Source organism: Dermacentor silvarum, chromosome 1, assembly GCF_013339745.2.
Source record: "Dermacentor silvarum isolate Dsil-2018 chromosome 1, BIME_Dsil_1.4, whole genome shotgun sequence".
NCBI lineage: Eukaryota > Metazoa > Arthropoda > Arachnida > Ixodida > Ixodidae > Dermacentor > Dermacentor silvarum.
In genome coordinates this window covers 101,281,249-101,292,773 of record NC_051154.1, presented here as the reverse complement: position 1 = coordinate 101,292,773, position 11,525 = coordinate 101,281,249, and the positions used below count along the sequence as shown (strand labels likewise).

Genomic DNA, 11,525 nt, shown 5'->3' with positions numbered 1-11,525 from the left:
TTCACCGACGCTTATGTTATCTGATTGTGTGACCGACGCGAATTGTCTAGCACTTTCTGGAAGACATGCGGGCATCAGGGATTAACCCTTTGGTGCCCACTGTTGCCCAGGAGCAACAGCCTAAAAACAATTTTTTTTCTTGAACGCACCTTCTGAACAATACCGCTGGCGCCATCTATGGAATGTACCAAGACTACCGAGCATCTTGAGCTTAAAGTAAATACGTAGAGATGGCAGCACCGCTCCTTTTTTGTTGTTTTTCTTGACTGTTCTGAGAGGTGCCATCGCAAGGATCCCACACGCGAGTAAATTTGTTCAGCTACGGCGGTATAGGACACTACTATGACAACTGCCGTACTTAGAATAGCTCATAAGGCCTTGTACGAGATTTATGAGGAGGCTAAACGGTGTGGCCGCAATTTGTACAACAAACTTTTACTCGCCAAAAGTGGTGTTGCCCAGGAGCAACAACGGGCATATGCGGAGGCGTGATCACATGTAGGGAGGTATCGTTTGTGGCAGTTTTTTGCTGCGCTGAAGGTAAAGCAAAGCTATAGCTAGAGTGTTCATTCTACCGAACAGAATAAGGGTTCGTCACAAGGTCATATTTTTGTGTTTCATATATACATGGCGATGTCAAAAGAAAAAAAAGTGGCTGACTGATGAAGAAATTCAGGAGCTTATCTTTCTTCTGGACGGTGAATTGTCCGACGCTGACTTGGACAGCGACCGGATGACCCCAGCTATGATCCGAGAGATGCTCGAAAATTGATTGATGCGTTTCCACTAGAAATAGTGACCAATCTTCGCGATAAAGAGCCATGCGTAGAGGATGACGATAATGTCAAGCGCTAATGTGAATTCAGCTTTGCCGGTAACTTCTCGTGGCGACTTGGTGGCTCAGCGCAAGAAAACGAAACAAAACGTTCGCAGAACAAGGAGGAAAGAAGACCTTTCAGTTGATGACATTGACTGGAATGAATAATAATGGGATAAGAAATAATAATAAAATAATAATAATATTAATAATAACAATAATGAATATGAATATAATAATAATTAGCATAAATATTAATAATAAAATAATAGTCAAATAATAGCGGAATAATAAATAGTGACCTATGCCTCCTTCCAAGCCGCAATGCTTCAAGGCATTCTATGTGAAGTAGGACCACTAATGCCCAACGTTGCTCTGGAGCAACACCTCATTATGCAGCCATGAATAAACATAATTTTTTTCTGACAGCATAATTCGCATATTTTGTTCGTCCTTTATGCATGCTAAAGTTCCTGTGATGCTCCTTATTGAAATAAAGTTTTGGGCATCAAAGGGTTAATCTAGAAACCTCCGACACATGCGCGTCCTGCGCCGAGCGATAACGTTTGCCGGTGGAAAGCGGCCACCGGTGAAAGATAAACATGTATACGTGTCAATATGAACCTGGCAGTGAAAACAAGTTATAATTGGTTAAAAAAAAACAGCTATAGCATTACATTTTCGCTAATACATACCGTATTTGCTCACATAATGAATGCACTTCTTTTTTTCCGAAAAATATGCGCAATGTTGAGGAGTGCGTTTATTATGTGGGGTAAAATTTTGAGCGATTTTTTTTTCTGCGGCCATCTCTAAAAAAGTCGCAGTTTTGCGCCCGAAAGGCGAACCATGGATTGTGATAGCAAATGCGTAGACGAAGTAAGGAAAATAGTTTTATCGGCCGTATAAACTTGCAAAGTACTTTAACCAGCATTGTGTCAGCGCGCACAGGCAAACATGAACAAATCGCAGTCGATGACCGCGGACACTCGCTGTAAAAACGCTTGCGTGAGCAAGCGCAGTAGCAATAGCGAGCGAAGTGACCTTCGTACTGTGTATCGCTTCAACGCAAACTGAGCGGTGATAACGGAGCACGCACAAAGGTGTAAGCCACCATCGCACCTGGAGCCCCCGACGCTGATCGCGCGATCGGCGCGTTTTAACGCGATAGCGTTTACGGCCCTGTGTCATAGAAAATTCGGCGTAGGCATTGGCGCCCGCGGCCGAGAAAATCATCCCCAACCACGTTTAGGTATTCCACACCATTCTATCATTAATGTTGCTCAACCTTGTTTTGCATTCTTGGCAAAGCTATTCCTCGGAATTTTGAGAATGACAATCCACATACATGTCACGAAACAAAACACCCACAGCGCACGCCTTTATGTTAAATCTTCTCAGACTGAAATATTAAAAGTGCGAAACAAATACGGAAACCTGAAAATGATGTAATTTATTTGGCGCGGTTGTCAACTATCTCTGGGATGGGCCCACGCAAGAGGCCGCGTTTCCACCAGAAACATCCAGAAAGCTCGCCTACGTGCATTGCGTATTCGTCGGGAACCATGAGTAGCAGCCAGGGATCTTTGAATGCTATCGCATTCCACTCGTTAAAGCGAACCTTAAGCGTCCTCCCAAATTTTTCTCCCCGCTTTCCCCCTCGAACGCAGGAGATAGAGCCGCTATCGTCGGCGCCTACGGCAAAAATGCGAGCGTCCCGTCCATCTGATTTCCAAGAAACATAGGAGACACAAGGGACGATTCGGCGTCGTCAGAGGCTACATGAGCATACGCTGAACTAGGGAGCCTACATGCAACGCTTGAATGTAGGCCACAGAACATCCATGTAGGCTCCGAATTTCGCATCTGCGGAAATCGCAGCTGCGAAAAACGCACTGCAATTCGCACCATGTTAACGGGCTTAACGGTGAACTGTTTGTTCCCCATTTTCGTTTCCGTTTCCTTGTTTTTTAAGTGATAGTTTTCTGCTGTTCTTTTTCATTGTTAGTTTGGTGTTTATGTTCTCTTATTTTTAACTGGAGTTTTCTTATAGTGCCAGATTCGAACTATCGTTGATCACCCGATCAATGCCTCCGTTAAAAAGTGGAGGCATTGGGAAGGCCGCATAGATCATGATCATCATCATCATGACCACATACCGCGCACTATGCGGCACGATTACTCTAGAAGTCTAGGTACAGTGGCTGTACTCTAGGCACGATGTAATTTGCGTAGTTGGTTCTTTATTCTATATATTGTACCAGTTGGTCTTTATTCTATGGTTGTACAGCCTCAGTAGAGCTGGAACGGGGGATGTTAAGCGGTCGCATATGTAGTTCAAGGCAAAAGCTATCACATTTTCGCTGATAAAGTCTTACTACGCAAAGCGTCAGTGGAGAAGAACTTGACTATTCGAAGTGTTGAAGTGCCGTAGCGCAAGCGTCAACCCTGCAGAAACACGTGTGAGTTTTCGCCGCAACCAGAGCAGAATTTATTCGAAAGTTTGCCTTGGTGACTCGGTGCTTTGCAGGTCGATTTTTAAAAATTTACGTGAGACGTGGCTCCGTTGCGAAGTCGTGGTTACCGTAGAGAGTGGCACAAACGTTTTCTGGTTTACAAATACAGAAAACGAAGGAAAAAAAAAATAAAGTGCTGCACGTTTAACGGGAACCTAATGAATGAACGAATGTAACTTTATTTGGCGCTGTTGGCATTCACCTTTTCGTAAACCACGTGTGTGTTGCTGCGAATGAAGTGAATCAAAGTAATCGGCGTTTGAAGACATTCTTTGTCACTGTTTCGTTTATGTGCGTTTCGTTTTGTTTGCGATTGACAGTGTCCGAACAAGGAATGTCGCTATAACCAACGTTTCGACAAGGGGACTTGTCCTGATCAGGGCAGGAACCGAAAAGGCAGTTGCTGCCCTGATGAAGATTAATCTACTTGTCGAAACGTGGGCTTCAGCGACATTCCTTGTTCGGACACTGTTAACTTCAACCCTTCAGCTTGTCAACCTATCTCTTGTTCAAGTTTTGTTATTGTTCGTTAGCTGTCGCAACAAAACGTCTGTCGTTTGTAGGGACTGGCAGTTAGTAAAATAAAAACGCACACATCGTCAGTAGTAGTCATAGAGATGGAATAGGCTAACAGTATATCAAGGTATACCATGAATAATTATGCATCATAGTCCTGTTGAGTTTGTTACCCACCTTGTGTGTTGTGCCTACGTGTGTGATGCTAGTAGCGTACCGATAAATCCAGCTTTACAAGTATGCCTCAGCTTCCCTGCTTGTGCACCCTGATACTTGAAGCCAGTTTGCGACTGATAGAGGCACCGAAAATATTGCCTGTTAGTCACCTTGGGCTACATGTTGAGCTGTAAAGGACACAAATGTCAAGTTTCCTTTCCTGGACTTTCAGATGTAGTAATTTTTATTGAATAATTGAAAAATCTCTTCTTAAAATAAAATTAACATTTAACTTGCCTCAACCTGTCGGGTTGTAGCCAAAATCTTCTGTGTCGTCGAGTACTGCTTAGGAAATTCGACAGTGGTATCACCTTTGAATCTCTGAATTGAATTTTACTGAACTTGTGCGGTCAGTAAAGTATATTGTCTGCTACGCCGTGAGTCTAATTCAACTGACATAGTTTGACTCAGTGTAGCTTTTATGCCCTTCTGCAGTGCTGCAGCTTCTGCAACCTATCCACCTAATTTGACATATCTTCTTTAATATCACTTTGATAACCTTCTGTTCTACCGCAGCTTCTTCAACATGATGACCACAGAGATCATCCGCGAACTGGGCGAAGACCCTGACAAGGTATGCAGTCACGAGGAGCATATCGTGCTCAAGCTTGAGAATCCGTGGCCGAATTCGACGTCCTCATCTTCATCTTCGACGCTGCCAGAACTCCCGAAGGGCCTGTCCCATAACGGTGATGGGCGTCTCATCACCACCACTGCCGACGCCTTTGTGGAGAACCACAGCTTCCTCTGTGAGCACCGTGTAGTTGGAGCACTGTTTGCCGGCTGTGCCTCATTTGCCAAATGCAGACCGTTGGGTGCTGCTGCACAGGCTGTGCTCTCCAACGTTCAAACGCTCGTAATTGTCCACAATCGGGACTTTGTGCGGACCCTTGTCGACCTGTTCCGCTCGGTTGAGGTGCTTGTCCTGCACCACGACATGCGGCTGCAGATGCCGGAGGATGAGTGGGGCGACATTGGCGGTGCTCCGCCACAGCTGAAGCGCCTCATCGGCAGCACGCCGGCATTGGGGACGCACAACCTTTTCCTGAGCGCGGCGACTATCTGTGGCCTGCTCGGTGATTGCCCCTATGTGAGTTGCACATTTTTGACTGATTAATTGGTGGCTGGAGGTTCAAGCATTTTTTTGGTCCTGACCATTTACCACGTTTCGGTCATTCCAGTCAAGAACCGTTTCGTGCTTGCAACACTGCACAAAAAAAAAAAAAAAAAAACACTCGTGGGAGCTAATGCATAGTGATTATTTCCGAAGAACTTTCTCCATTCACAAAGCTCTGGTAGAGTGTACAACCATAATCATGTTGGGGGTGATTGATTTCTCTAGGGTGCGTCACTGCTTCTGTCTCAGGACGCTTGCTGGTTGTCAGTAGGCAGAAGATAGTGTATTTGCATGATTCTAACACGCACCTTTTTTGAATAAGAAGTGCGTTCAAATTTGCATTCGGGTTACAGTCTTAACTAATCTACTGAAAACCAAAAACGAAACTAATTCTTACCAAAAGAGAAAGCTCATTGCAAGATAGCTGGCCACACTGCCTTCGAACGGGCATTATTATTTTATGCCTTGGTTTGCGGTTACCATTTTCCAATTTGCTGTACGTGTGGCATTTCTAATGCATTATATGGAACTGAAGATGACTTTCTGTGGTTGGTAGACAGCAAAAAGGAGGTGTCGTCTGGCACCAATAGTGACTAGCTGCTAAGATACAGCTGGGCATGTGTTTGTGTAGCTTTGTATGTTCCATAATGTTGTTTCAACACGGTATGCGTCGACTCTGGTTTCGTTATTTGATGTGCGCGGTAGAATCAGCCCCGAGTTACTTTTTTGGGGCATTTAGAATCGTGCAAATACGGTAATTACTTGGCACTAAAATAATTTTCAGAGGTGCTGGACTCTGTAAAACTTGCACCACGAAAACTTCCTCTCCATACTTCATGCACGAAAAGTGCTTATGAATCCTTTCGTGGCCCCTGAAAAGGGCTGCTCTCGCATGCAGCCGCTGTGAAGTGCAATTATCAGTAGTTAAAGAAGCCCCCGAATGGGGTTGCAACAAGCACAAAGGAAAAAGCAAGGTCACGCAAGAGCATTCAGCGTGTCAGACACTTCTTGAAATTCAACCGGAACCGATATTTTGGCATGTTGGCAGGGACGCGACACATGTCTGCAAAGCATTAAAGAAAGCAACAGACGTCTGGACGTGTAATGGCGTAATGTGTGCTAGAATACCCAGGGGTGTAGATGAAAGCAGCGGAGCTGGTTGCGTATGCACATCATGTATTTAATGTGCTATGGTTAATAATAGCATCACGAGATGGACACCATCAGTGCTGCTGCTAACATGTACGTTTTCTGGTATATGTCCATGCTATGCTAAATTACTTTGCATCTGATTATGCCTACAATTTCTCTATTCTGTGGTTTGAAAGAAAAAGGAATCCACCTCGGAACGTGTCATCTGCTACGTGTTGAGGACATTTTTATCAAAGGTGTTTGTGTTGCTACAGTGACTTGCCCTTTTATTCTCACAACTTTGAAAGACGACTTTACGCTTGCAGCTGCCATGTTTTTGGTGACATTTTTTTTTTAATCCACGGCATTTGATGAAACACTTGGTATTGTGGTTTGCCTGGTTCATTCAGACGTTTATTTGTTGATGGGTGGCAAAACCAGTCTACAGTTTTGCACTAGCTTTCAGTTCATTTTTTTTTTATTGATTTCGGTCAACAGTTAAAATCTGAACATAAAAATGCCAAGCAGAAGCTCTAGGCTATATTAGCTTGACAGCGCCTCTCCTCCGCACAGAGTAGAAGTCGGAAAACATCACATTGATAGAACAAGGATATCATAAATAAAAGCAAAAATAAGGGCAAAAAGCATGATATAAGAATATGGCACTAGTATGAAAAAAAAACATGAAGAGAAAATAAGAGGAAATTTAAATCTGCTCCATGCCATGTGTCAAACAGAAACACGTGACGATCATCTATTCTCTGCCCTGTATGAAACAGAATCTCTTGAGAACGCACGTTTGTTCTGCTTGCTTTGGACTATTATGTAGCAAGCAAAATGACATACAGTAACACAAAGTAAGAGTCCAGCACGCAAAGCATCAATGCAATGAAGGCAAATAAACTAAAAGAAAATGTCGTGTTTAATTAATAAAGGCATAAACACTTTGATTGTTACTCTGCTGTTAAAATCGGTAAATTGGTCGACATTACTTGAAGGGGCCCGGAAACAATTTTTGAACATAGTAAGAAAACATTGCCGATCTGTCGTAGAGGCTGCTGTGAACATGTGAGCCAGATATTACTGCACCACATGCAGCAGGCAATTTACAATCTTGTATCAAGCACAGTGAAAAATTGCCTGCCCTCGCTACTGCAGTGCCGTCGCATCAAAAGCAGCTGTCTTACCAATGCTATTGGCTGATTTCATGATCACTAGAGCATTCTCAGTAATACATAATTGCAAATTTTGAGTGAAAAAAATGCAAAATGTATATGTCTGTGATCTCAAAAAGACAGAAAAATTATTTGAACTTTGCATGCATGGCCATCGAGATGGCGCGTGCTGCATAGCGTAGTCTACTGCGGTCGCCATGGGGTGCCGCAACACTAAACATTTGGCCGGGGCATTGTCCTGTTGGCTTCTCTGCTGTTTAGCTTCCTGCGTTAGAAGAGACGAAAAGAGAAAGAAAGCCAGGTATCAGATGCAATAACTCCACTTATAGTTGAAGGATTCGAAAAATCTTTTGCAGCTGCAGCATGAGATCCGTGACACGATATCCTTTTATTGTGCGGCCATTCTATGATTAGTTAGAAAAGTGTTTCAGGGCCCCTTTAAAAAGAAGGTCACTAGATAATCTAAGTGTTATCTACCATAGCGTAGTGTGGCCCACAGCAGCATGCCTTTAAAAAGTGCCACAATTTCGGTGCAGCATTCATGTATGGTGGTGGGCTTTCATGTCCAAACAGAGAGGTGTACTACCAAACCTATTGCTAAACTCTGCAGACCAAAAAAAAAAAAAAAAGTGTGATCTTGTTGTGAAAATTGAAGAAAAACAAAGCAGCAGTAGCACAAAATCATTAGAAGCTGTTAGCATAAAAATTCCAGTTACTAAATGAAACCTTGACTATAAAGGCAACACCTATACCTGCCGACTCTTTAAAATTTGTCATGAATTTACGAATTTGGGATCGTTCTACCCAAATTCTTCTTCTACTACGGATGTTGCATCAAGAAGACTGTTGTGAACAACAGTCTGTTCACAGGGTGCGTACAGGTCCTTGAAATCCTTGAAAACCCTTGAAATTGAAAAGTGTGTTTTCAAGGCCCTTCAAAGTCCTGGAATTTTTTCCTTCCTTGAAAATCCTGGAATTTCATGAGCAGAGCACTCTGATATCAACATTGGGACCTCCTTTCTGTGGTTGATCGGCGTCGATCTGACAAACTCCCCATTTCAGAAACAATACGCCGGCGCGAGCACACATGGTTCCGTTTTGCAGAACTGCACGAGAAAAAATGAAAGGCTTCGCCGCGTCAAACCGCGAACGGAGCGAGAGACCCGTGCCGCGCAACGCTGCTGGCTCAGCTGGCAGTGTTTAAACTGCTTTCCTCACCCTATCGTTCGTTTCACTCTTCGCCCGTCGGCTTGCCTTCCCACTTTCACTCTTGCGCGCGAAGTGAAGCTAAAGAGAGCAATAGTGCAGCAACTTTACAACTGATGCTCAGTGCCTTTGCAATAACATAACTATTTTCCGGTCAATAAGTCGCACCTTTGTGTAAGACGCACCCCCCTCAAAACGGCAGTTTTTCCGAAAAAAAAAAGTATACAAGTCGCATCGGTGTATAAGATGCACCTGTTCTCTCGGTAAGCGATTTAAACAAGTTAGTAACGTTTCGCTTCGGGAATGCGGGTCACGCGCAAGCGTATGGCTGCCATATATTTCCACTCCAGGCGCATTTCTGCTATTGTGGTTGCCGCGATGTTTCGTGTAAAGTCCAAGGGCGATAACATCGTCCCCGCGCGCCATATGCTGTATGTGCGAGTGAAAGCATGCGACGGTGAGCCAACTCGCGCGCAAGGGAGGAAAGGCAGCCCCCGGGAGGGAGTGGGGGCTGCCTGTACTCTCGTAGCAACTGCGTAGTTTGCGCAGCGGCGTGCACCGTATCTTGACAGCTATGTGCAGATGCGACGACTTCGGTGTCGATCGACTCACGGTCGGCCTACCGCCGCTTGCGTTGCTGCTCCATCCTTCTCGCACGGCGTTTTGGAACTTGATCACGAGAACCCGATAGCGCGCACAGATCACGAGAACCTCGATAGCGCGCACAGAACCCGTAGCAATTAAGTCAACTGCCCCTCTTCGCGTGGCCGTAATTATCATCGGATTCGATTGTGACGTCAGTTTAAAAAAACGTACATAGGTCGCACCGTTCTATAAGACGCACCGACGGAAAATTAAGAAAAAGAAAAATGCGTCTTATACACCGAAAAATATGGTATGCTGAATGTTTTGGAAATGTTTGATGAACCAACCCAGCTAATACTGCAGAAGCCCGAGCAGCTGTTGTGAGTGTTCGTTGTGTTAACTTTTAATATTGCGGACTTGAGAAATAATCAAGATAAGGCATGTTTAGCAAAATTGCAATTGCATCTATTTGTTATAATATAATGGATGTGTAGCAAGACTACACCGAATGGTTTGGAAATGTTCAGTAAACTTGCCCAGTTAATACTGGAGAAGTCAGAGTAGCTGTTGGGTGCATTTTTGTGAACTTTTTTTTTGGTATTGTGAACTTGCAAAGTGATCAAGGCTAGATGTTAAGATCATTGGGATATACATTTATTTCTCTTTGGTTTGAATATTTTTGGTGAACTTTACCCACTCTATACTGCAGAAATCTCAGCCGCTGTTGTAAGCGTTCATTTTGTGTTGTGATCTTGAGAAGTTATCAAGGCTAGACATTTTTATTATAATTGTGATATACATTTATTTATTGTAAGTGCAATAAAAATTGTCATTTTTGGAAATGTTAGAGTAAAGAAATCCTACTTTGGATGCTGCTTTGAGTCCTTGAAAACCTGTGACAGGTCCTGGAAAGTACTGGAATATCCTTGAATTTTTTACTTGTAAACCTGTACGAACCCTGGTTCATGAAAAAAAAAAAAAGTTGATTTTGTCATGAAAATGCTGTCAAAGAAAGGGGCAGCGCTAGATTGCAAAGTATGCATATGAGAAATTGTGATGCTAATGGAAAGCTAATGATACTAATCGAATCGAAAGAACGCTAATTGCAGAATACATTCAACACTCCCCCTCGTTTGTGAAGTCTGCGGCATGTTTACAAATTCTACAGTTCACAGGTTAGCAAGTATGGTTTGCACAAAAGACTTCTCGTGGGGATGCTCCCCCTTTTTCCCTCAACACTACCTCCCGAGCAGCAAGGTCGCGTGCTGCCGCTGCACAAATGCATGTTTTAACGTTGTCCATTTCTACCTCCCCGGCCATATGGAGCATTCCTAGCATTCGGGAAGAAACGCTCCCCCGTCCTCACGAGGACATTTATGGGTCGCACTGCCTGATAAAGGCATGACGGTACGTGATGCGCTTTCCTTGCAGTGGAGAGGCAGATTTCTCCCTCATGTGAATACTCCTGAACATTCTTTCCTGAAATTTTATCCAAAGCTCATAAGTAAAAATGAACAGGCATGTGCAATCGGCGGTTTAAAAATAAAGGAAGAAAAGTGACCTGCTGGTGAAACTTGTGTTTTCTTTTCTTAAAACATTAAATTATGGGGCTTTATGTGCCAAAACCTCGATCTGATTATGAGGCACGCCGTAGTGGGGACTCCGGAATAATTTGGACCACCTGGGGTTCTTTAACGTGCACCTAAATCTAAGTACACGGGTGTTTTCGCATTTCGCCCCCGTTGAAGTGCGGCCGCCGTGGCCGGGATTTGATCCCGCGACCTCGTGCTTAGCAGCCCAACACCATAGCCACTAAGCAACCACAGCAGGTTTTTCTTTTCTACAGCTGTGCGAGCTGCAGACGTCATTGCACGAGATCCTGAGCCCAGCCAATCCACTGGTGAGCATGCTGCTGGCGGGGCGCCCCTCCCTCCTCACTACGTGGAGCCTTATTCTCGGGGCGGACGTTGAGCGGCTGGATGGCACGACTGGCGTTGTCTGGGACATCACGCCAGGACACATGGTCCAGGCCAACATGTTCTTTCGCAGCCTGCGGCGCATTCAGGTTGGACTTTCCACCTCTTCACTTCCTGGTTTTGGGTTTATGTTGTTTGTTTACTTGTGTACCTAATACTGGCTTCGCTATATAGTTGGATTTGCCCATTGGCTACCAAATATTACGCATGCCTCGGGGCTCTCCGTACCGATTATTTTTGTTGCATATGGGCGCTACGCAAACTTCCACT

The 11,525-nt window shown here is 44.3% G+C and overlaps 1 protein-coding gene across 1 annotated transcript in view; it reads left to right on the top strand.

Moving 5' to 3' along the window:
- Nucleotides 1-11,525, top strand: part of LOC119433721 (uncharacterized) — a 45,582-nt gene that overhangs the window by 30,423 nt on the left and 3,634 nt on the right. The window contains exons 3-4 of the mRNA XM_049671697.1: nucleotides 5,015-5,155; nucleotides 11,126-11,344. Of these exons, the coding sequence (XP_049527654.1) occupies nucleotides 5,015-5,155; nucleotides 11,126-11,344 (360 nt within the window). The remainder of the gene's footprint in view (nucleotides 1-5,014; nucleotides 5,156-11,125; nucleotides 11,345-11,525) is intronic.